Raw genomic sequence first — 26606 nt, forward strand, 5'->3', positions numbered from 1 at the left:
TGAAAAAGAAGCAGAAATAGAAGTGATATGAATGTTACTGGTAGCACTAGACAAAATCAAACAATGGTGAACAGACTTGTTGGATTTTAAAAGACTTTGCCTAGGAAATATTTGAGGGAAGGTCTAAAGATAGGGAGAGATGATGCATATAAGAATACTAATCTTGTGGGAAAGCATATAGACAGAGAGGACAGCATGAGCATGTGTAAAGGCCCTGGGGTAAGAATTTACCTGGGCTGTAGAAGGTATAGTAAGGAGGTCAATGGACAATGAGGTCAGAAGGGCTTGGGGGCCAATTTTTTTTTTCAACACTTTAAAAATGTTGACTTGTATTGAGTAAAATAGGAGCCATTGGGAGGTGAGGGGAAAAGATGTTCCATTGTATGGGGTATGTAAGATGTATGTATGATGAGAATGGGTAAGGGTAGAAGAAGTTGGAAGGGAAGTTATGAAACTATGGCAAAACCCCAAATTGACATAATAGACTTAGACCAGAATTGGTACCCTGTAGCTGATGAGAAGTAGTAAGGTCCTGAATATATTGCGTAGATTGTCAATAGTATTTACTGATGAGTTAGAAAGGGCAAGAACTTGAACTTTTGAGGTCAAGGAGGAAAGGAAGAACCAACAAAGGTGGGTGAGAAGCTGCCAGGGAGATAGAATGAGGGGAGCCAAGAGAACAGTGGATCAGGGAGTGTTGGAATCATGCTACCAGTAGGGTAAGGACCTTCAAGTTTCATTGGTATGGTACAGGTTGGAGAAAATCCATAGGAGCCTGCTCAATTTGGCAGGATGTAGGTACACATTTGTTTTTGAAGTTAAAAATAACATCAAAGGAATGTATGGGCTAAAGGGTTATTGTTATTGTGCTCAATTTCTGGAACATATCTGCCAGTGATTTTGTGATATCAGGAGAAAATTAATGATGCAGCAGAGAACAGTTAGGTTTATAAGAGCAATGTCCTTGCATGAATAAGGGCATAACGTTTTTTGTTGTTGGTCGCGAGGCTTAAACTGAGGGGCTGAGTGCTGTCCCTCAGCTGTTCTGCTCAAGGCTAGGGCTCTGTCACTTTGAGCCTCAGTTTCACTTCTTGTTTTCTGGTGGTTAATCGGAGATAAGAATCTCACAGACTTTCCTTCCCAGGCTGGCTTTGAACCATGGTCCTCAGATCTCAGCCTTGTGAGTAGCTAGGATTACAGGCGTGAACAACCACCTGCTCCTGGTGAGGCATGACTGCTGTAAGACAGTGGAGGAGTTAGACTTGAGGTGAGCCCTGAAATTGCTACTGTGAAAAGGGGTTACACATTCAGGTAGGAGAATAGAATTCATTGAGAGGTGCTGAAGTTCTCTTCCAATTGCTTGTAGGCATCAGAATCGGCATGTAGCATGATTCAGGTTTTGTGTGGCATGTGTTTGTATTTCCTCTGGTGCTTTTTCATCAAGTAATCTGTCATAATTCCTAAAATAGCTTGGGGGAGGGAGTGGTGGTATAAAACTACAAGTTTATAAAATTACAAGTTTCTTTCAGAAAACTAACATTTTGTTATTATTTAATTTAACATCTATTTTGTATATGTTTGGAGATTTCTAAAAATCAGGACTCGCTTGGGAATTTTTTTTTCTTTTTTATCGTTAATCTAAAGGGTAGATAATTGCTTCAGGAATCCCTAACATCTATTTTGTATATGTTTGGAGATTTCTAAAAATCAGGACTCTCTTGGGAATTTTTTTTTCTTTTTTACCTTTAATCTAAAGGGTAGATAATTGCTTCAGGAATTCTGAGAATTTTATCAGCGTGATTTCAGTGTTAGGTATAAGAAAAGCAACTCAAAGACAGGTAGGACATAGAGATGGGCTTATTGCCAAATCTGAAATACAGGTCTGTGGGATTCTCTTTTATGTAAAATTCAGGTGTTAGTTTTTGTTTTGTTTTGTTTTGTCGGTTCTGGGGCTTGAACTCAGGTCTTAGGCACTATCTCTGAGCTCTTCAGCTCAAGGCTAGCTCTCTACCACTTGAGTCACAGTGTGACTTCTGGTTTTCTAGTGGTTAATTGGAGATAAGTCTCACTTTCCTGCCTGGGCTGGCTTTGAACCTTGATCCTCAGATCTCAGCCTCCTGAGTAACTAGAATTATAGGTGTGAACCACCAGCACCTGGCTAAAATTTAGTTTTGAAATTCAGTTTTTGTATATATACATTAAAATTCACCCCTCTCAAAATGTCTCTGATGTGTTCTAAATTGGAAACAAGCAAAACATGATTTAAAAAATACATAAAATATTACAGTAAAAATGGGAGCTCTGCTTGTGACCAGTGTCATGTTTGTCACTTGACACCTGAAGATTATGTTGCATATATCACAGTTAGAATATACCAATTTCATCTTATAACATTTGATTTGGGTTTACTTCATGAAAGATTATGAAGCTGTATCTCTTCTATAGTGTTTTATATCTTGAGTATTTTAAGATCCCTGTAAATTGCATTGATATTCTGAAAGTGGTTCGGGAACAATACTGGCACTTTTAACTTGATGTTTCCAGTTGTCTGGCTTCCTGCTATTTCTCTTTCTTTGTCTCAATATTTACTTGTACTTGGTTACTCCAGACTGGAAAAACCAGCTAACCAGCCTATAACACATATATAATTTCTATGGAACAGTTAGAAAAGAGTGAACAAGTCAAGAGGAAAATGAACAAAAAATGTGAGTGGTGATTTCATCCATGATGAATTGTGAGTTAGCCAACAAACAGGAAGACATATTCATCATTAATCAGCAGAAAATGCAAATTAAGGCCACAATTAAATACCATCTTATATCCTAAAATTAGGATGATGGCATTACAAAATATTGGAGAATACTTGGATCAATATGATTCACTGTTGGTGAGATTTTTAGTTGGGAAACACTTTTGGGGATATAAAAGTGGTCTAATGAAAAATTGAACACATTTATTTCTTGACTTTTAGACATACATTTAGGAGAAACTTCTGCGCATATGGAGACATACCAGAACCTTCATCATATAAATGTTTACAGTAGCCAAACAAGACAAAAATCAGATGCTTTTGACAAGAGAATGAATAACTTGTGGTACGTTTATACAACATAAGACAGGGTTATTTTGTAGTGAAAATGAATGAACATCTGAATGCAACAACATGGATACATCTTTGAAACATAATATTAAATGCAAGCATAAACTTCTGTGAGACAAGAACTGTGTGATGCCACGGATTTATGGGCAAGCAAAATGGGTCTATAAATAGGTGATATACTTAAAAATCATAGCAGGGCTAAATACAGGGTTGTATTTGCAGACTATGTAGGGATAGAGAGTGGCTGGCATGGAAAAAAGGAGGGAAAGTAATTTGAACAGTGCTAGTAATGACACCCAATTCCAGAACTAAAATTGAGTGGTAGGTACCCTTATTATTTTGCTTTGAATTTTGTTGAACATGTCCTAAATCATTGTTGTGTTAGAACGTATTATGTATGTTTTAAAAAATGAAAGACCTATTCCGAAGTCACAGTTTAGGAGACTTGTCATTTCTGTTTCCTTCTGTCCTACGTCATTGAAACTCCTAAGCAGACCAAATATTTCATTAGAGGCTTCTTGCTTGAAAGCCCCTATCTCATTTAGCTTGGGTATATGGCTAGCATCTGATAAACACAGTAAAAACTTGTTGCATGAATAACTGAAGCAGTGGTTTGAGAAAATAATCCAAGATTTTTTTCTTAGAAAATATTTGACATAGATATTTTTTCTGCTTCAAACTTTTATTATTACAAATCCAAAAATAGCACTCTCCCACATAACAGTAAACAACTTGCTTTTTAAAGTGGTTACTTTTAATGTAGATATGCTCATTTTACAGTACAATATAACCTATAGCATCTCTAAATCAAAAAGTTGAAAGTTAAAATAAATCCCCTATTCTTTTAGTTATATCTCTTTTAAGCTATCAAAAAGGAAACAAACTGCCTGATGCTCTGGACCCCCTTCATGATCTTTCATTCGTCTCATCTATCAGGACACATAAGGCAGCATCTTTCTCTATCATTTGATCCCTCCTCCATCCTGAGTGCTCTCTTTGCTGCTCACTCTGTCCAGTACAGGTATCACTGTCATCAGCATCCATTGGTTCAGTTTTTACTCTCATTCCTGCTTCAGAATGGGGCAGATCATCAGGCAAAGAAGCCAAGCAGTTCCAAGTCATCTCAATAACTTGTTCCAGGTGCTTCTGAAACCTCTCGGCCATTTCAAGCCTTTGCCATTTCTGGACCTCCATCCTGACCCTCAAGGTCTCTTTTGCCTGGGGGGGTCGATATTCGTTTGTAAGGTGATGCACATGTACAAAAAACAGCTTAAAATCTTCTAGTTTCTCTTCTCATTTGAGGCTCCCAGGGCTCCTTATCAAGATGTCTAGAAGGTCCAAGAAATTAATAAAGATGGACATGTTGAGTTTTCTCAGTTCCCTTTTGTGATCGAACTGCATAGGAGGAAGCCATTCAATGCCCTGGCTTTCCAAAGGGCGGACGATAAGATTGCCACGCTGGAACTGGTTGCCAAACATCATATAGCTGTTTTTAATTGGAGGTGGAGGCATAGGAGCTAAGCCTTCCTGAATATTTTCACCCATGTATTCCTTGATATACTGCACTGGCGGGGGGTGGGTGGGAGCACACTCACGTTTTGGAGTTCACCCATTATGGAAAATCAGGAACCTGCAGAAACAGACGGAGATTCAGAGCAGAGCTGGTACTTCAAAATAAATTTTGAGACAGCCCAGGTTTGGGTGGGGAGTTCTCTGGTGTTCCTTATGGGAAGTCACTCAGGTTGCCATTTGCTCAGCCCCATGTTTGAGGTGGACTTGTGGAGAAAACTTTTCTTTGCTTCTTTGTCTGGGTTTCTGTAAAATACAAGCTAGGCAAGAGGTGAGGTACACGTGGAAACTAGATAATTTTGAGTGTTAACTGATTTTTAGTTATAATGAGGTATAGAGATGAACAAATACAGTTACACGGCAAAGCAACGGCTACTTGAAAACTGGAGTGTTACTAAAGATGAGCTGTTCTTAGGCATAATATTTTAGAATTAGAACTGTTTCTTGGGACTAGTTCTAATTCCTCATATTTTCATAAAGGAGCTTTGGAACCAATGAAGTAACTAAGATGACAGTCCTGTTGAGAGTAGACAAGATAAGCCATAATTAAGATTTCACAGTTCATGTGATTGCGCTACCAAATTGACATCCTGACTTGTATATAAAGAAATATTCCAATATTCTATGTAAGGTGCAATAAATCTCTTGAGGCTGAAGTGTGGCTTGTAACTGAGGAAGTGATTTTTCTGATTTTATTTATTCTTGAACTCAGGGCCTGGGCACTGTCCCTGAGCCTCTTTGTGCTCAAGGCTAGTGCTCTTCCACATGAGCCAAAGTGCCGCTTCCAGCTTTTTCTGAAAAGTTGTGTTTTAGAGATAAGAGTCTCATGGACTTTCCTGCCTGGGCTGCCTTTGAACTGCAATCCTCAGATTTCAGCCTCTTGAGTAGCTAGGATTACAGGTGTGAGCCACCTGCGCTTTGCTCTGATTTTAATTAGAAGAAATACACTTAGCTCTTTCTATACTACATGCATCTTCTCATTCTTGACAATGACACAGACACATTCATTAATTTTCTCTCCAAAGGGAATATGGTGTGATTTTAACTGTTCGGTGAACACTTACCTGGATGAGGAGAGTTGGCTTTTGAATTGGCTCTCCCACTGTATAACTGCATTTTCATTGAAGCTTTGCATAATTCCTCTGCATCTTTTTCCTTACCAGTCAAACAAAGACACGGAGAGACCAGCTTTGAAGGACCTTAAACTTTTTATGGCCATTTGATAGCAACTTTTATCTGTCATAAAAGTGTTCTTATGTGTTCTATTAATAAAGCCACGGATAATGAGAATTAATAGAAAATAGATGATGCTGTGTCAGTTTATACTTGGAACATGAACTGAGCTCTCTTCCTTTCCTTCGTCACAGGTGTAGTGCTTCTTCAGATCTGCTTCAGGAAGAAAGTGCCTGCTTTTCCTATTGTTTATCTGCAGGTTCATGCCTGCCCAGAACAGAGAATCAGGTCAGTTTTAGAAATTTATTATTTTTAATCCATTGGAAAAGGAGCTAGAGTTAGCAACTTGATTGTCTTTGATGTATTGTTGAGTAGTACCAAATCTTCTGAACTGTGATTCTAAAATCCTAGGTTTCAGTCCTGCTTTAGCACTGGTGGCTGGGTAAACTTTGACAGCTTTTAACTTTATGCACCAGAAACAAAATATTGATATAAATTACCTTCAGTTGCCATTCTGACTTTACATCATTGATTGCTTTTATAGTAGATGCCTGTTAAGGATGTTTTTAATACATTCTATTCTGTGTCTTTTTTTTTTTTTCCTGGAAAAATGTACAGATGTTCCCAATACTTGTAAGTGTATTTGGTACTTCCGATCTATTAAACGTTTATAGCTTAGCCACACAGTAAAAATCACACTCATGATCTCGTGCTATTTCTGAAAGTGTATTGTCTTGCCTGTCTCTATCCTAGGAAAAGATAAAAATTCAAAGCAAACATTTTAGTGAATGTGTATTGGTTATATACCATCATAAAGACACAAAAGTCGGGCTGGGAATAAGGCCTAGTGATAGAGTGCTTGCCTGACGAGACACAAAAGTCATATAAGTCAAATCGTCCCAAATTGGAGACCTTCCTTCCCTCTCTCCCTCCCTCCCTCCCTCCCTCCCTCCCTCCCTCCCTCCCTCCCTCCCTCCCTCCCTTCCTTCCTTCCTTCCTTCCTTCCTTCCTTCCTTCCCTCCTTCCCTCCTTCCCTCCTTCCCGCACATACTGGGGCTTGGAACTCAGGGCTTGCACTCTTTGTTTTGCCTTTTTAATTTTCTCTCAGGGATGCTATTCTATCACTTGAGCCACATCTCCAATTGTGACTTTTTGGTGACTTATTGGAGATAAAAGTCTGTTGGCTTTGCTTGCCCAGGAAGGTTTTGAATTGAAATCTTCAGACATCAGCCTTCTGAGTAGCTAGGATTACAGATTGGAACTACTCTCATCCAGCTGGTAGTTTTGAAGGCCTAAAGTTTGGAACTTTCTAATCTGTTGTAGTTATAGTCAATGATGAGCTGCAGTGGTGAAACATGTGGCAAAGCATTGGAGAGTACTCTGCCTACCAGAATGCCTTAATTTTATCTTCATTTTGTACATACTAGAAAGCTTATTTTTTGTGGGTTATTCTTCAATAATGTTCTTCAACTGTGGAGAAGAGTACCTTTTTGATATTTCCTTATTGATTGTCAACAGATCAGTGCTAGTGAGCTTAATAGAAAGGGGGCAAGGGAGTGTTTTAGGAGATCCAAGGAAAGCAGTGTAGCTGCGATGTGACTAGAGCCCAGGGCCTGCTTTCTCCCTGTCCCTCAGCAAGGGGCTTCTCCCATCTGCCTGTGTCCCTTCTCTGCCTCTCTGGGGACTGGCTGTCCTGTGTTTCCATTCTTTGTAATGGGAAGCTTAGTGGTTACCACCTGCAAAGCTTTGTGTCTTTTCATTTAGACTTCCAAAGAAAGGTAAATATCCTAGAACAAACTGATTCCGATTCTGATGCTCCTAGACAAATCAGGGGTTCAGGCAGGATCATTTGAAAACTTTGCATTGGCTCATTGTTTCAAAGCCTGCTCTCTGAAAAGGATGTGAGTTACTCCTACTAAATACAGGTGGTTAATAATTACAGTGCCAATATTCCTTGCGGTGATGAGTTGTGATTAAAAACTGAGCTAAGTCAGTCACATGGCTAATGCCTATAATCTCAGTTAGATCAGGAGAATAGTGGCTTAAGGCCAGACTGAACAAAAAGTGTTGGAAAGAATGTCTTTTAATTTAGTCACTGCTCAGCTGTCCAATATCATTTTGGATAAATCACTTTTTCTCTTTACTTCAGTTTATTTCAGTCCTTCCATTTGCCTCTTACCAATTCTGTGACCTCAACTTCTGACATTTTAAATACTTTAACTTCTGTATCTTTTAAAAACTGTAGTCTTTACTATGTGTGTCACCTAGGAGGGTGTTGAACTCCTGGGTTCACATGTACCTCACACCTTAGTCTTCTGAGTAGCTGGGAGACAAATGTGCCCTGTGCCCATCTTACAGTGGAGTTGATAGTGGTAGCGATGAGAGTTGTGTTCTGAACAATTCCTAGAACATCATCCTCATTAATCAATTTTTAAAAATCATATAATTTTTAGATGGTTTGTAAAAGGGTCACACAGCTCAGTAAAAATCTGAGGTCCTAAGATTTTTTGATATGGAATAATACCTTTTTTCTAAGTAAAGATCTTTAGACATCTGTCTGAGCCTTCACAGGAGCTAGTTTTGATGTTGTTGATAACTTATTTATTTTCGTTCACTGAGGATCAGAACCAGGGCTCTGTGGCTATTAAGCAAATGGTCTTCCATTAAGATCCAACCCTTACCTGAGAAAAACCATTTCAAACTAAGTATGTATATATTAGTTACATATTGCTACATGAATTGATTTGTTGATCCTGTTGTAACAAAACTGTGGCACAGACAACAAAAATGTGTTGCCTCAGAACTTGGAAGCTAGACATGTGAAGTGAAGGCATTGGCCAGGCTGGCTGCTTCTGCGATCTGTGAGGGAATATGCTGCATCAGGCCTCTTCTTCTTGGCTTATAGTTAGCCATGGCTCTTCGCACTATCTCCTCTCTTTTGTTCAGATTTCCTAGCCATACTGGATTGGGCCCTACCCTAACAATTTCTTTTTAACTTTCTATAACAATTCGGACTTGAAATAAATTCACATTTTGAGATGCTAGGAATGAGGGGACACAGTTTAATCTATAGCACCATATAACACATGACTCCAAAATTTAGTGGACAAACATTCATTTTTTTGTTGTTTCATTTTTTTATTGATTAAGAATCCACAACTCAGGGTCTCTCATAAAGCTCCATTTAACAGGTAGGCTAGAGCTGTGGTCTGATCTGAAAGTTAGCAGGAGGATCTGCTTCTGTGTCTCATACAAGGCCATCTCCAGCCTTTAGTTCTTCATTGCCTGTTGGGTCAACGGCCACTGTTCATTGTGCAGGGTATTTGCAAGAAGCCAACCCTGTTGCCTTGCTGTGTGAGTGTCTTTTACAGAGCAGCTTATAACCTAGAAACAGCTTCTATTATCATAAGGTAGTAAGAGATGGTGAGCAGGAAAGGCATTACTTTGGTCATCTGCAGTTTGTTATAAGTGAGCCACTAGGTCCAAACCTCCATTTAGGAATTGGGAGGTTACACAAGGGTGTGAGCGCCAGGAGGTGGCAGCAATGGTAGCCATCTTTGAAGCCACCCACTGCAGTATGGAAAGAAGAAGGAAGTACACTAAGTGGAAAAAATGCACAATTTATTTAATATTATTCATATTAAACTTAGTCTCTGTATCTGTCTCTGTTGATGATGTAGAGAGAAAGAGGGAGATAAGAAAAAGGATTTATTAAAGCAATAGATAGGTTCCATTGCATAGGCTGAGAAGTCTCATAGGCCATCTGTAAGTTGGAGAAGCAGAGAAGCTAGTGGCTCAGCATGAGTTCACAGGGCTCAGACCCCGGGAAGGCTGAAGGCTTGAGACGGGCCTGTGAGTTATGACTCTCCTCCATTATATGAGGCCAAGGCTGAGAACCTAAAGTTCTGATGTTCCAGAACAATGAAGAAGGATTTGGGAATGGCATTCTTATTTTTTAACAAAGGATAGTATTTTTTTTTTTTTTTAGAAAAAAACTATGCATTGATGACAACAAATTAGGAGGGTAGAAACTTAAACTTTTACTTCAGCTGAGAGATTTGTTGGGAGTGGGGAGAATGCAGTCAGGAATTTAGTATATATCCTAGCAAATTTTGGGTGAGAATGTTGGAAGGGGTGACACTGAACAAGATGCATTGTATTCATCACCTACTTCATGAAATGACAACTCCTGTATACAAGTGCTAAGAGATAATAAAATATTTGCCTTCCTCAGGCATCAGTAGATAATCCAAACTCTTGACAGCATTTTGGGATTGAGCATTCAAGAATAAGGTTTTGTTTTGTATGATTATGGGTCATTGAAAGAAAGTCTTCACAATTTTTTTGGAAAGCAGGCTACCTGCCTACTAATGCCTTCAACCTCGCTGTCTCTGTTGTTCTTACTATGCATTTAGAGTGTTTGAGAGATTATTTTAATTTAGGATTATCTTATCTCCTCTGTTTGTTGGATCATATGTTAAAAAAATGGCTTTCATTTCCTGCACCTGCTAAAGAATAGCTCTGTTTAAAGAATTTAGTTTTTATAATGTCACAGATATATTTAAAATCCACCCACTTTATCGGAACAATAGCTAATGATAATAAAAAACAATATGAATAGCACATCTATTTTCCTAGGTTTTAAAAATGTACTTTACATCATTTATTCTTCCTGTCAGCTCGGTGAGGTAAATTGTGATAGTCTTACCCTGACTTATACCATTAAGAACCGAGGGAAGATGCCCAGGCTCACCTGATTAGGAATGCAGCCAGGATTGAAATGTGTTCCAGGGCCTTCAGTGCTGGCTTGAGCAGGAGAGAAGACTTTGTTTACTTATTCCTTTACTCCAAAAGAGCAGGAAGCACTTTTTTCTCTACTATAGTTGTCTTTTATTTTTGAGGCAATACCCTATAAATGAAATGTTCGTCCTAGTAAACGTTTCAAAATTTTTTTTTATCATATTGCTGAGAAAAGTAAGAAAATGGCACAGGAAGAAAGTATTTTGAACAGAATGATTTGTTCTGTCTCCTCTGACCCTGTGTAAGGTTAACATCCTATTTTGGGGAAGATTCTATTGATTTGTAATTGACCCTCAGACTTTTCTGTGTCCTAAACATATCCTTGTTGTCTAGTATGTTAGTTTCCTGTAGAAGTTTGAGATGTACAGTTTGAGATGTCCATATCTACCTTTTTTATTTTAAAGAGTTTTAAAAAAAATTTTGAGATGGAGTTTCACTGTATAGTGTACATGGACCTTATCTCTTGACCCTGTGTGTTAGCCTCTGAAGTTCTACAATTATAAGGATGTACTAGGATGCCCATTTTTGGAAAGTTGATTTGAAAACAGTTATCCTGGTGACAAATAGTACAGAATTCAAAAGACATGCAGCTGGGCCTCCAGAGGACTCAGTATTTTTAGCTGTCTATTTTTCTGGTTCTTCTAGAGGTAGCTTGTTGGGGTTTTTGGTGTTTTTTTTTTTTTAGATGAGTAGTAGATTTTTCTGCTTGAGTGGGCCTTAAACTGTGATCCTCCTGAGTAGCTAGAATAGAGGTGTGAGTCACAGGGGCACTGCCTTTCTTGTTTCCATTAAATAGCTTTTTCAGCTTTCTGATCAGTGTACAGTGGTGAGTTGTGGTTAGTTATGTTCAGCTAGCCAGCAGTCCCCCAGGTAATTACTTTGGTCATACTTTCATGTTCTACCAAGCTCCATGTTCTCATGTTCTGAAGGATGGTCAGAACTATCCAATGAACTTTTCTCAGGAAAGCTCAGCTATGTGTTCACAGTACATTCCCTTCCCTCCCTCCCTCCCTCCCTCCCTCCCTCCCTCCCTCCCTCCCTCCCTCCCTCCCTCCCTCCCTCCCTCCCTCCCTCCGCTAGAATTGAGATTTGAACTCATGGCCTGTGCTTACTACCACTTGAGCCATGAGTTTCATTTTCAGTGGGGAAAGGGCAGGTTCTTTAACAAGGATATGTGAGGAAGAGAATGGATATCTAATATGGTAACTGATGGAAAAATTGAGAAGCTTGTCATGCAAACATGCGTGTAGTAAATTCAATTCCAGACTGGAGTATATAGTAATACCGTGGCTGAGAAAGCTTTTAAACGATACTTTACAAAAGGAGGGGAGTGGAGAAGAGAACTGCCTCAGCCTTCCAAGTGCTGGGATTACAGATGTGCACCACTACCCCTCACTTGCTTTTTGGAGAGTATAAATCGGTATTTATGGAGAAGCTTAGTTTCTATTGCTTTTTGGAGTCTACCCAGTGAGGTTGGAAAATATTCTTGTCATCCGTGCGTCACATGACACAAGCAAAACATTTCCCCAGGGAGTTAGAATAGGGACAGGAAGTAGTTACTAGTTGACTAAAGTTAGCATGTGAGAAAAATTAAGAGAGATTTCTTTTAGGTGAGTGAAGTAGCACTTGGAACAGAATCTGGGAAAGAAGGTTGGAACAGAATCTGGGGAAAAAAAGGTGACTGAATGTACATAGCCCCGAAGCGTGCCTTTAACAGTTACTTGGTAAACAGAGAGAGGCTTGGGGACCTCTAGGATTAAATGTCCATATCATTTTAAGATTTTTGTATTTTCAAGGATAAATTTAGAGTGACGAGACCTTATTTTGGCCCTTTCTCTATTTTTCTTTATAACTGCAGGTATGCTAGCAGGAAGAGATTCAGAATCAGATCTTGGGTTGAATTCCTGTGCCTATAAATATTAGCTAAGTCATTGTGTTCAGGTATCTGAGGCTATGACTCCTTCCTGCAGTGATGATACAGGGAAGGAGTGGTGACTTTGTGGAGGTCTCCATCTGTGGGGCTGATACTTTAGCTACAAAACTTTTCTTTTTCTTTTTGGCAGTGGTGGGGCTTGAACTCAGGGCCTGGACACTGTTCCTAAGCTCTTCTGCTTGAGGCTAGTGTGCTACCACGTTGAGCCACAGCACCACTTCCAGTTTTCTAGTAGTCAATTGGAGCTAAGAGTCACATGACCTTTCTGCCCAGGCTAACTTTGAACTCAGATCTCAGCCTCCTGAGTAGCTAGGATTACAGGCATGCACCAACAGTGCCTGGCCAACTTTTCTTATTCTCTGTAATCTCTTAATAAAAATGAGATTGATGGTGTCTACTGCATTTGATTGTTATTAGGACTAAAGAAATCGTTCATATCAGTGCTTAGTGAGCATTATGAAGGGGCCTAGAAAGTGGTAGTTACTTGGTATAAATTAGTATCTTGGCAGAGGTTAAATAGTCAAATACATATGAAATCTCTTTTTAAAGATTAAAATTCTGGCTGGGGATATGGCCTAGTGGCAAGAGAGCTTGCCTCGTATACATGAGGCCCTGGGTTCAATTCCCCAGCACCACATATACAGAAAACGGCCAGAAGTGGCGCTGTGTCTCAAGTGGCAGAGTGCTAGCCTTGAGCAAAAGGAAGCCAGGGACAGTGCTCAGGCCCTGAGTCCAAGGCCCAGGACTGGCCCAAAAAAAAAAAAAAAAAAAAAGATTAAAATTCTATACAGAAATCTTAACCGAAGCTTAGGAAATAAAACATGGATATAAATCCTTGTATTTAGTTCTGTTCAGTCTACAGTGTGGGAGTCTGCAGTACTGGTGCCCTAGAAGCTAGAAAATAACACTTAGAAATCAGCTTTAAAAAAAAAATCGAACTAACAGTTAAGTAAAAAAAATGGAATGACTTCGAGTTCTATATATAGAAAAAGTAATTCTTGGGGCTGAGAATATGGCCTAGTGGCAAGAGTGCTTGCCTAGCATGCATGAAGCCCTGGTTCAATTCCTCAGCACCACATATATAGAAAAGGCCAAAAGAGGTGCTGTGGCTCAAGTGGCAGAGTGCTAGCCTTGAGCAGAAAGAAGCCAGGGACAGTACTCAGGCCCTGAGTCCAAGTGCGAGGACTGGCAAAAAAAAAAAAAGGAATTCTTTCATTCCTTCAGGAGTATATAAAAAAATCAGTGTGTTTATCTATGTGAATATATTTATAGCCCGAATCTTTTTCCTTTTGATGTAGCTTGGCGGAATTTGTTATATTTATGAAGGTTTTTATAAAAACAAAATAAGCTGTCACCGTTTCTGTAGTTTTGACAGTCACAAGATTAGAATCATTCTATTATACAACTCCAGTTTTTATTTTTGATGCTTTGGGACATGGTGTATTGAGCCAGCTGCATAGTACCTGTTAACATCACAGATGGTAAGAACTTAATTATGTATCTGAATATCTTCTCTTCTGTATGGGAGGCAAAAACTACCTCCATCATCTTAGGGTAGTGATTGGAGAATAAATTTATATATGACAGATTAACAGCAGGAAAGTATACAAACTAATTGTTACACATTGATCCGTTGTTTTTTTGTTTGTTTTTTGTCTCTAAAAAATACATAAAAGACTTTAAAGGAGGGAGGTTATCTCCTCTTCCCCCTCATTCTGACTCCTGGCTATTTATATGGAAAACACTATTGTTTAACTCCAGTTGCTTTATTTTTTCCAAGTGGTCCAAGAAGGCTCTGGTAGTTTCATGACTAAATCTCTGTGCAGTAGTTTTGTATTTATTCTTCAAGATCCAAAGGTAAAATATTTGATCAGTGTTGAGATTTATAAATGGATCTAGTGAGTTCTTTCTGATCTACTTGTAGGAGTAAGAAATTCAGAGAGGAGCATGGTCTGATTTCATTTGGGTAGCAGAATGTAGAAGGGAAGGACTCACTCAGGACCAAGAGTAGAGAAACTGTGAACATTAGTAGATGCTAGCAGTAAATCAAATGAGAGATGCTAATTAGTTCCTGGACTAATTCAGTGTGTTTAGAGAAGACAAAAGACCTGTAAACAGTATTTCCTTAGGATAGTACTTGTTTGAGTGTGAGAGTTGAAGTAAAAGGAGGAAAGGAAGCAAAACCATTGGGTAATCTAGGTTAACTGCCAGTTTCCTAGCTGGATGATTTGCTAGAAGTAGCCTTTTCAGCTGTGTAGTGATTACAGAAAAAGGAACAGATTTTAGGGAGAAAAGTAATATATTAGGTTCTAAACATAGTGATTCTTTGTCATAAATTCAGTCTTGCAGAAGAGTCACAAAACTAATTTTAAAAAAGTTCATGCAGCTATATTGGTTATTACCGGTTTTTCTCAATTGTGTTATTATTCACTTTATGTATAAATGTTTTTATATTCACAAATATATGCATATATATTTTTCTTGAACAATTTGATAGTTGTGCTGAGTATAATCAACTTTTGTCCTAAATGCTTTACTGTAGATTTCTAAAAATATAAACAATTTTTTACATTAACAAGCAGAACCCCTCAATCAGTATACTTTATACTGTTACGTTACTTTTTATCTAATCTACTAGTTATTTTCCAGTTTGTTATCAACTGACAAAATACATATACTTTTTAGCAATTTTCTTTCCTTTTAGTACACGAGTTAGTCTGTGATCATATATGTGCTATAGCATTTAAATGATATTTTTTTAGTGTCATTTGAAGTGTACATTTTGAACATCTAGTTCACTGTTTGATTTCTGCACTGTGTGGTTACCACATTTCCCTTGGAACTAATAAACAGTGTGTGGAAGGGGGGCATTTCAAGACAAAAGCCACTGCCCTCATTAGATTTTATCGCCTGTTTGATGTGTGCACAAATGCCTGTGTGGATCAGTCTTTACTATTATGGTTGTAAAGTGATCGTTGTCTTGCCTTCTCAACCAACTCTCCACATTTACTAGTTGCTAATTATTGAGCATTCTTTTATTTATTTGTTTATCTTTTACTTATTTTTGGTATGAACTCAAGGTTTTCTGTGAGTGCATCATCGTTTTCATTCTTTCTCACAAGGTTCTTTATCTGCCTTTCTTGCCCAGCACTTGGAGTCAATCATTTCTCCCATGAGCTGTGGCCCCTTCTTGAGGATCTGCATTGCTGCTGGATATCTTTGCTTCTGGGCCCATTCATGGAACAAAGCTAGAAAATACATGTGTTTGTAACATGTACATATATGTTCATATATAGATATATATGGTTGTGTGTCTGTTCATGCATAGCACATATGTATATATCACATATCTTTGCATTATCTATCTATATATGTATTTAAAATTTTCTCCATTGTGGGGCTTGAACTCAGGGCATGGGTGCTGTCTCTGAGCCTCTTTGTGCTCAAGGCTAGCACTCTACCACTTGAGCCCACAGCACTACTTTGAGTTTTTGAGTGGTTATTTGGAGTTCGAGTCTCATAGGAACTTTTCTGCCTGAGCTGGCTTCGAACTGTTTCAGATGTTAGCCTCCTGAATAGCTAGGATTACAGGCGTGAGCCACAGGTGCCTGGCTTCATTTGTATTTTGTACATGTTCTTACATACTTATGTATATGACTTGTATCAGCATGCCTATGATATAGGGATGTACTGTGAATATTTTTTGAATGAATGAGTTCACAATAATCCCTTCTATTTTCCCCTTTTCCATAGTGAGAACATGCTTCTGGTCAATAACAACATTGTAACATATTTGCTTTATATAAATGTAATCCAAAATGCTGCAGAATTGTTTCATTTTTATCACTGAAGCCAGAACCTCAAAACAATGCCCTAACTGGTAGATTCTGAAAGAGTTTGTATTGTCAAGTTCTTGAGTTTTTGCTGTTCTGAAAGGCTAAGAAATAGAGGGAATGAGTGTGATGAAAGCCTATGGGAATGTCATGATGACACTTAGGATGTGTAATAATATTTGTCAATAATAATAACTGTACCCCTTTTGCACAGCACCTTGTCAACAAAATTTAATTAATAAAAAAAAAAGAGTATCATGGACTTTTCTGCCCGAGGGTAGGGGAAAAATACTGATCCTCAAAAAACTATATACATATTTCATATATGTAGGGGAAGATGACTTAATATCATTTTCCTTTTTCTTAGGAATTTTAGACTTTAGTCATGAATTTCTTTGTATACTAATAGTTCTCTGTAATATATATTGCAGTTATTTTTTTCATTTGTCTCTTGACACGGCTTTATGGTGGGCTTGCCATTCAAAGTTATTTTTTATGTAGTCATATTTATTAATGATTTCATTATTAGTCTGGCAATCTTGAATAATAAAAACAATGGATTTTCTCTGTTTAGTAGGAAAGGAATAAGATAGTTATTTGTACTACAAAAGTAGGCAATTCTCAGTGTTTTATTTATCATCAGTATTCTGTAGTTGTATTTCAAAGTTGGAACAAAAATCTGTCATTTCATTTATAGACTATACAAGCTTATTCAGTTTATTTTTAGCTTTATATTAGAGAAAATTTCATGTATCTTTATAATAAGCATACGTGTACCTATCACCTAGCTTTGGTAATTGTCAATTCTTTTAACATATGGTACTGAATAAACCAGGATTATAGGTTTCCAGTAGTAGTGAATAATATTTGTAAAGAAGAAAGGTGTTTAATAGCAGTGTATTTGTATAAATAACAAAGCTTTATGATAATATATTTTATAAATAACAAAGCCTTATAATAATAATAATAAAACAAAAAGAAAGCTTGCTGTAGCCTTGTAGGCTTTCACTTTCAAGTTCTCGGCTTCTTTTCACTGGCTTTGGCACTGATCTGACTCCTTAAGGCTTCTGAAACTCCCTCATCTCACAAGTCTCAAGTCTATAGAAAAGAGACAGAAAGGTAACATACCAGAGACTAATGATGTTGCTACAAATTAGTAAATAATCCAAAGGCTTGATAAAGTGCTGCATTCAATTATAGCTTTCACTTCAGGTCATTATAAATGAGATTTGCCTTGGCTTTTCTTTTGCCCCTGTTTATTATTACTAGAGTAGAAGCAGAAAATCCATTTTATCAGTGAGTCTGAGAAGATAGTTTATAAACTGTTTGCTAGACAAAATCTAGATGTGCACAGAAAATACCTAAAAAATCGAATTTGCCTAATGCAGGTTTTATACTCTTTTTAAACTACAATATTGCTTTTGATTCTATAGATTTTATAGATTCTTTAGAAATTACTTTATTAATTCATATATTTCAATTTATCAAGTGTTTCTGGTTAATTTTTAAGAACGACTAGAGGTCACAAAAGCTCTGGGTTGTCTTCTTTTTATTTTATTCTTAGTTTGTTTGGAAAAGATTCAGGCTATTCTAACCTAGTGTTTTAACTGCATTTCCCCTACTACCGGAGGAGAAGTTGACTAGCACCTTGCTAGTAGTGATAGTCTGGCAGCTGAGGTCATCTTCTGAAAATCCTTCCCCCAGGAGGCTAGAAGGAAGATATCCATCTGATGGTATGCATAGTTTGCATCGAGTCTGGATTTGGCTTTCTTCTTCATTGAGACTTGCAGTGGTCATGATCATGACCAGACAAAAGTCGGTGGAGAGGACTGGGATAGATAATGAAGGCCAGGTGCTGCTTGGGACTGTGTCCATGACTTTTCTTGTGGCCACCTCTTGTGAACTGCCTTAGTGGACTGAATGTTACCCTTTGCTCGTGTTTTGCTTTTCTTGACCTGTTGTTTTCATGTCTGTTTTCTGAAATTATAGCCTTTCCACAAAAGGATGGTTTTTTTCTAGCTATCCAGACTGATAATAAAGCATGAACTCTTTATAATTAATACTTGCACTTAAAATATATGACAAGGCTCTAGTTTTGTGGTTAGAAGCATCAACTCTAATTTCAGGGTTAGTTTATTATGAAACAGAGGTTCTTTATTAGTTTGTAGAAAATAGTAACATTCATGATTAGAAAGCTGCATGGTAAGTAATTGGTTTTGTACCACTTGCCAATGCAAAAACTTGAGACACATTGTTTGGGTGCATGTTTTTGTATAATTAGATCCCCCCCCCCATTCCTGTTAGTTGAGATTTACACACTAAAAGGTTTCCACACTTAAGAGATTCTACAAGAGTTTGTTTGTTTTTTCTTTTTATTCTGCAGTTTTAATTGTTAACATTTTTTCACTTGAGAGCCACATTTTTAAACTGGTGTAAAGAGAAATTTCTAGATGTGGAAATAGAAATAGAATAAAAATAGGCACTGAAGCCCTCAAGCTGCAAGGAAGCTTGGCTTTTGTTTCTCCTGAGTTTTGTGAGTTTTACTTGGATTGAATGCCTATTTTATACTATCAAAGCAGATACCCTCTCGTCCAGTTAACAGGCTTGGCTTCTCCTTTAACATGGGTAGGGGGTGAGAAGCTTCATTTTAATGTTGGCATGTACTTTGAAGGCAGTGCTCGTACCAGTTTATGTAGGTTTGAAAACTTGGTTGTAATAAGCTTTAGATCTAATTAAATTCTTTTTCAAAAATAATACTTAAATTTGAGATTTGAATCTTAAAAAGTTTTATGTTTTAAATTCTAGTAAATACATATAACCTAATGTTTGCCACTTTAATCATAATAAGCACATAATTCAGTATCATTTTATACATTCAGTATTTGTGTTAATCACTTCCATTTCCAGAACTTTTTTTTATCATCTCAACAAATTTTCATTAACTCTCACAAATTCTTATATCCATTAGGCATTAATTTCCTCCTTCCCTTCTGGGCTCTGGTAACACCTGTTCTAAGTGTAATCATAAAATATTTGTTCTTTTATATATAGCTTTTTGCACTTAGGATTTTTTTTTTTCAAGTCCTGAGGCTTGAACTTAGGGCCTGGGCACTATCCCTGAGCCTCTTTTGTTCAAGGCTAGCACTCTACCACTTGAGCTACAGCACCACTTCTGGCCTTTTCTGTTTATGTGGTACTAAGGAATCGAACCCAGGGCTTCATGCATGCTAGAAAAACACTCTACCACTAAGCCACATTCCCAGCCCTGTTAGGATGTTTATAAGGTTTATGTTATAGCATGTACTAGAACCTTATTTTAGGGCAGTACAGTATTGCATTATGGGCTGGGAATATGGCCCAGTGGTAGAGTGCTTGCCTCGCATACATGAAACCCTGGGTTCAATTCCTTAGTACCACATATATAGAAAAAACCAGAAAAGGTGCTGTGGCTCAAGTGGTAGAGTGCTAGCTCACGGACAGTGCTCAGGCCCTGAGTGCAAGCCCAGGACTGGCAAAAAAAAAAAATTTGCATTATACACACACACACACCACATTTTGTTCATGTATTTCTTGAGACATTTCAGTTATATACACTTTTTATTTTGAAACCTGTTGCTAACAATATTGGTACGTATGGTATCTAGGTCTCTTTAATTCTTTTGAAAGAGAATTGCTGAATCATATGGTGACCATGCACATGTTTTTGAGGATCCACTACACTTACTTTTTACAATGATTGCAAAATTTAGCACCCCCTGCCCCCCGTAGCACACAGGGTCCCGTTTCTATGTTCTGGCCAGCACTTGTTAGCGTTCTTGTTTTGGTCAGTAGGTGGGTCAGTGGGTGCTACTTGGTTTGCTAACACTTAATTTTTTCAAGTGCTTACCAGCCATATGTATAAGTCTTCTTTGATGAAATGTCAGTTCCTTTATTCATTTTTTAATTAGATAAGGAAGCTCTTTGTTTATTAAGCCCTTTCCTTACCCAGCTAGTACTTATATCTCCAGGCTATTTATCCACCACCCTGTACACTTTCCTCATAGCTTAAGTGTAGATTTTCACTCTTCTCCAGAAACAATGTCTGAGTTTCCTCTTCCTTCTTTGCAAACTTGATGTTGTTTCCTGGTATTCAGGTTAGGACTTAGAGCACTAGTTTAGTATTGACAACTACTATTACCTCTTTGGTAATTAATCCCTTATTTTTCTAGTTGCCTTAGGCTTTCTATAGTGAAGGGGGCAAAAGAGGCACTGATATTTATTGAATAAATGCAAGTATATTAGTTACCTCTTAATATGCTTCAAGTTACCCTCAAACTTAGTAGTTTATATAAGCAAGGACTGTGTCTCACAGTTTCTATCCATCAAACACCTGGGAGTGTTTTAGCTGAGTGGTCTGGCTTTGTTTCTCTAAGGAGGTTGTAAGTAGAATATTGGCTGAGACAATCTAAAGGCATGAGTAAGGCTAGGGGACCCCTTCCCTTTCTCTTTTGACAATGACTGAGTCATATAGAGTGAGTGGAGCTTGAATGGGCCTCAAATTTTTGCTCTCTGTCTCCAGGAAGCCTGTTCATTGCTGGGTGAACAAAAACATTATAAGTATCCTATGACATGGATGTAGGTAGGCATCCTTCAGAATAAGTGATCCTAGAGAGTGAGGAAGAAACCATCATACTGTCATGACCTAGTCACACTGACACTTTTGCCATATTGTTTTCCTGAGAAACATGTCTCCAAGTGCAACCCACAATTAAGGTGAGTATAATTACACTCTACCTTTGAAAGGAGGATTATCAAAGAATTCAGAGCCTACCGAATGGAAGAAGAGCTTGTGTTTCTCCCTTTGGACCTGACCAAAATGAGGCATTTTATTAAATATATTTATTTAAGTTTCTTTTACCATTAGAGATACTCCATTTGCAGTCCATTGATCAATGTCTCTCCTTTCAGCTTTCTCACCCTTCCCTCCCCTCCCACCCCTTCCCATCCCTCACTTTTCTTAATTTTGTAGGATGTACATTGAATTCTTGACTACATTCTTTCCCTCTCCTCTTTACTCATCTACCCCTTACCCTTGGCCCCATCCTTTTCAAGGAGGCCCTGAGTTTAAGCCCTGTTACTGGTATGCATGCACACGTGTGTGTGTGTACACTTACACTAAGTGTAATTTTCTTAAAATATTTGTTTTTATGGCAAAAGGATGGTAATGAGATTGCATATCCATTTAATTATTTAATTGAGCTGTTAATCTAATATTTAGAATTTTTTTGGCCACTCTTTCCCTCAGATTCACGAAATAAGATTGTAAGTCTCTTAAGTTCTACATTGCCTGTAGAATCTTTAAGAAATGAAACACTTTTTTCTGTGACTTGTGTTTATGCATTTTGAGAGGAAATATAGCCTTTTAAACTTGTCTGCCTGGACTGACAATTCAGATCTCAGTTTTCTGAGTAGCTAGGATTTTAGGCATGAATTACCAATGCCTGACAGTTTGCTTCTTTTATTATTTCCTTTTAAAAAAATTGTACAGTGTAGTACCTCAAAAAGATTTAAATCTTTACCCAGATGGCTATTTGTTGAATGAATAAGCAGCAAAATTATTTACTAGGTATGATTTTGGGTTTAGTTGCCTGATCTCTTAAGGACACTGAGACCAGAATTGTTTCAAAGGTTAGATGAATTAATTTATCTCAAGGGTCTAGGCCACTGTCTGTATATATTAAGCACTCAATTTAGTTTCTTTACCCTGGCTTTTAATTTGTTTGTATGTATGTGTGAACAGTAAAGTGCTTTTTGATAGATCATAGCTATCACATAATTTCTTAAATACCTGAAAATAATTCTTGTCTAAGTGTTCACATACAGATTTTCTGCTGCTTTTATCAGTATGTCATAACTGCTGCCTTCAAAGGTGATTTCTTCACTAATGAAAATTAAGATGAAGGTTTGTTTTGAGATTTTTTTCAAAGACTGAGTAGGAGGATGTATTAAACTAGTATAAAAGTTATTCCTATACTTTTGTATTAATTTATAATTACTGGAGAATTCTTTTTTTTTGTGTGACTATATCTTCATCAGCTTTTAATCTTCACCTCCAAAAAAATCCCCATCTCTCAGAAAGGAGCAGAGTAAACAGCTCAGCCCAGTGACTCATTTACACTTCAAATAAACTTTTGATTCGGTTGTTCCTCAATTAATCAAATAACTGGTGTCTCCCCTAAAGTAGTAGAGAATGACAACACTATATGAAATCCATTTTTCCCCTTCTCCCCATATCATTAAATCCAGGAACCCCTGACTTTACCTGCTAATACTAGTACCCATCCTTTCATCCACTGGAGAATTCTTAATAGCACATTAAAATGTTCACAGTCGGATATAAAAATCAAACAGCTTTACACTTTGCAGATGGAGATAAAATGTTGAATTGAATCTGTGAAATCTGCTTCTGTTTTTTTCTTTTTTTTTTTTGCCAGTCCTGGGCCTTGGACTCAGGGCCTGAGCACTGTCCCTGGCTTCTTTTTGCTCAAGGCTAGCACTCTGCCACTTGAGCCACAGCGCCACTTCTGGACATTTTCTATATATGTGGTGCTGGGGAATTGAACCCAGGGCTTCTGTTTTTTAATCTATTTTTTCTTTCCCTACTCAATTCCTCACCTCTACCTATGTCCCCCTAAGTACAATAGCAACTCAATTCTTCACCAATGGAAAGCATTCTGGATGTTTTATGTTTCAATTCTATATCCTCTGAGGTTTTCCATTACTGTGAAATAAATACTCAGGTGTAAAATAATATAGGGGAAAGATGCTACATATGTATTATTACAGTTTTCTTTCAGTTTCATCATAACTATATATCTCAGCATTTTCGTACATATCTAAGGTAGCAAGATGTTTTTCTGAGCAGTTGTTGGAAACACATTGTGACTTTGATTCATATTTCTGGTGGGAAAATGTGTTTGTCAACTAAATGTACCTGTTGCACTCTCCCAGTATTCTGGTAAGGCTGCCCAGCATTGCAGAATTGGGCTCACTGTGGGGGCCTCCATACTTAGTGCCTTGTGGTATTGCACATAAACCTTGATCCTTTGTTCTGTAGTAATAGTTTTCTTGCTTCTAATAGGTATTGGCTTACTGTCAAATGTGCAATATGGATGGATCATAACCCTGTTACCTGTAGATTTATGTCATTTTCTTGACTTGTTCTCTCTCTGTCTCTGTCTCTCTCCCTCCTCTCTCCTTTTGCCAGTCCTGGGGCTTGAACTCGGGACCTGGGCACCATCCCTGAGCTTCTTTTGTTCAAGGCTAACACTCCACCACTTGAGCAAAGGCATCATCACTTTCAGTCTTTTCTGTTGATGTGGTACTGAGGAATCGAGCCCAGAGCTTCATGCATGCTAGGCAAGCACTCTACCCCTAAGCCAAATTTCCAGTCCTTGACTTCATTTTTCATCAGTTATGGGGTATACTTTTCCCTATGTTCAGAATTTTGAAATCTGATTGCATTTTAGTAGATACAAAAGGAACTAATGGGAGGGGCAAAGAAACATTTTCAGGCTTGTTTTATAAAAGCACTGATTCCATTCATGAAGACTCCACCATTATGACCTAATTAAGGCCCCACTTTCCTAATGCCATCCCTTTTTGGGTCAGGATTTCAGCATATGAATTTAGAACGCAGACAGATATTCAGAGCAGACGAGGCTGTGTGGGCCATGAAGTCTCTGCTCTCCTGCTGTGGCACAGAAACAGCCATAGTCATAATCAGCACGGCTTATTTGAAAAGCAAGCAGCAGGATGAATTTTGCCTAAAACTTCCTACCTCAAGCAGAACATTAGTGACAAAAATCTACTCAGAAACACTCCCTTCTGAAGGTACTTCTAGGTCATCTTTGAGCCTTTGCCCTTCTGTTTTATTCTTAACATTTTTTCTTTATTTCAGTTGTTAGATCCATTTCATTTGTCAAAGCCTAGCTCAGGGCTATTAAACTTAGGTTTACAAAGAGGGGATCCCTTGGTTTTTTTTTTTCATGTTGGTGACCTTTGGTTCAAGCTTGTTACCTATCCTAACAAAGGATTTTTCAATGGGGGGGCTTGTTACTCCATAGAAAAACATTTAACAGATTAGCAAAACAGACTTTTTATTAATACCATGCCTGAGAACAATAGTTCAATTCTGTTTCTTCTTTGTACCAGAAGTTTTCTAGATTTGGGCCCATACTCATAAAGTTGAACTTGAGAGCAATGAGTAGGGAACAGATATCTTTAAGAGGACTACTGTTAGAGCGAGGCACCCTGAATTTTTTGTAGATCTTACCACTTACCAGGCTACGCAAGGGCTAGCTACTAAGCTTCTCTGCTGCCTTAGTCTCTTTGCTGCTGCTATAACCCAGTACCTAAGTCTGCATGGTTGGTAAGCTGTGGAAGGTTGTTTGACAGGGAAGTCCAGGAGCATGGTGCTGGCTTCTGTTTATCAAGGACTTCCAAGATGACAACAGTGTGGTGCATAGGCTTCCATGGCAAGACAACTGAGCTCTTTTTGCCAACCCACTTGTATGATAGTATGAGTAGTCCATCCTCAAGGGTGGAACCTTCCTGGCCTAATTACCTCTTCCAGGCTTTGCCTCATGGCTGAAGAGGTAGAATACAAGCCAAACAAGTACAAGGCCCCAGCTGAACCCTAGCATTGGCAAAAACAACAACAACAAATAGTCAATGAGTATACAAACAGATGCTGAACATAAAGGAAATGTAACTCAGATTTCATCTTACTGCACTCAGAATACAAGAACATTGTCAAGAACACAAACAAATGTGAGAAAAGGAATCTTTACACATGGTCACTAACAGTGACCATGTAAAATAGTGTATCCTCTAGAAACCAGTATGAGGGCATCTCAGGAAACGTAAAACTACATTACAATCCAACAGTACCACCTTTGTGAATTTATCCAAAGAAGTTATGTTAGGATATCACTTAGACTCCTGCACAGTAACATTCCTCATAGTCAAATTATGGAAATAGGCCAGATTATCCACAACTGATGAGTGGTTATTACTTTGTACCCTATAATAAAATTTCCTAAGAAAAAAGTTTTAGATGCTTTCACCCACAAGAAGATAATTTTGAGAAGGAAATGCATGTGTTTAATTGATGACTATATATATCAAAACTTGATGTTGTGGACCTTTTGCTTATACAATAAAAACAAAATAATTTTAAACTGGTAAACCTCAACAGGAGCTTGAGGCTATATGTAGAGTCTCTACTATCTCTGTCTCATGTAAAATGTAGGTAATAATAGTGCCTACCTAAAAAGTTGTGAAGATTAAATGAGCTCTTAGAATTTGGGTTCAGTATTACAAATAAATGAAAATAATATTTCAATCATAAGAGATGGTATTTAGGAATATTTGTTACTATTGAATTTAGCTACATCAAAATAATTTACCATTTAAGGGGGCTGGGGATATAGCCTAGTGGCAAGAGTGCCTGCCTCGGATACACGAGGCCCTAGGTTGGATTCCCCAGCACCACATATACAGAAAACGGCCAGAAGCGGCGCTGTGGCTCAAGTGGCAGAGTGCTAGCCTTGAGCGGGAAGAAGCCAGGGACAGTACTCAGGCCCTGAGTCCAAGGCCCAGGACTGGCCCCCCCCCGCAAAAAAAATAATAATTTACCATTTAAAATGATAGATTAAAAAAATGAGTTCATAGTGAATGATATCTCTTCCTTCTGTTACTGTTCCTGCTGCTCCTGTTCTTCCTTCTCCTTTTCCTTCTCCTCTGTTGCTTGTGTAGCACATGCCATTTGCTGTTCTGCTGTAAAGTAAGACAATCTGAATTTTTTAAAAAATGCCTTTCAGGAAGCCATTGTTTCACCTGTGACAACTAGTGACTTCTAGATTATTTCCCTTAATTTCAGTGCCTCCCAGTGATCTTTGTCATAGAGAATGTGCTATTATTATGTACAGATATATTTAACTTCGTTCGATCATATAGTAGTAGGCTGGGTTAATAACTGACATATTAAAAACACTTTTAAATTCTGGCTGTGGAGCTAGGCATCATGGTACATGCCTGCAAAACCAGCCAAGGAAGGCAGGCAAGAGGATCCTAATTTAAGCCTAGCCTGAGTTACACAGTGAGACATTATCTCTAAACAAACAAACAAAAACCACCCTTACAAAAAAAAAACAAA

General features: G+C 38.0%; 1 protein-coding gene, 1 long non-coding RNA gene and 1 pseudogene across 7 annotated transcripts in view; 1 reads left to right on the forward strand and 2 right to left on the reverse strand.

Annotated features, from left to right (window-relative positions):
• Positions 1–26606, forward strand: part of Wdfy3 (WD repeat and FYVE domain containing 3) — a 250897-nt gene that overhangs the window by 24177 nt on the left and 200114 nt on the right. For 5 of the 6 annotated variants that reach the window (XM_048364027.1, XM_048364026.1, XM_048364029.1 and 2 more), the window contains 2 exons: positions 2583–2705; positions 6037–6130. In XM_048364027.1, the coding sequence (XP_048219984.1) occupies positions 2654–2705; positions 6037–6130 (146 nt within the window). In that variant the 5' untranslated portion in view covers positions 2583–2653. The remainder of the gene's footprint in view (positions 1–2582; positions 2706–6036; positions 6131–26606) is intronic. The other variant, XM_048364032.1, reaches the window with a different exon arrangement.
• LOC125364985 lies at positions 4007–5008 on the reverse strand (annotated as a pseudogene).
• Positions 16424–26523, reverse strand: LOC125364448. Its single transcript, XR_007213526.1, has 4 exons — positions 26295–26523; positions 23954–23962; positions 20018–20023; positions 16424–16434 (listed from the first exon to the last, which is right to left on the reverse strand). It is a non-coding gene; the product is annotated as an uncharacterized LOC125364448 (long non-coding RNA).

The sequence above is a fragment of the Perognathus longimembris genome, chromosome 16 (genome assembly GCF_023159225.1).
Source record: "Perognathus longimembris pacificus isolate PPM17 chromosome 16, ASM2315922v1, whole genome shotgun sequence".
Classification (NCBI taxonomy): domain Eukaryota; kingdom Metazoa; phylum Chordata; class Mammalia; order Rodentia; family Heteromyidae; genus Perognathus; species Perognathus longimembris.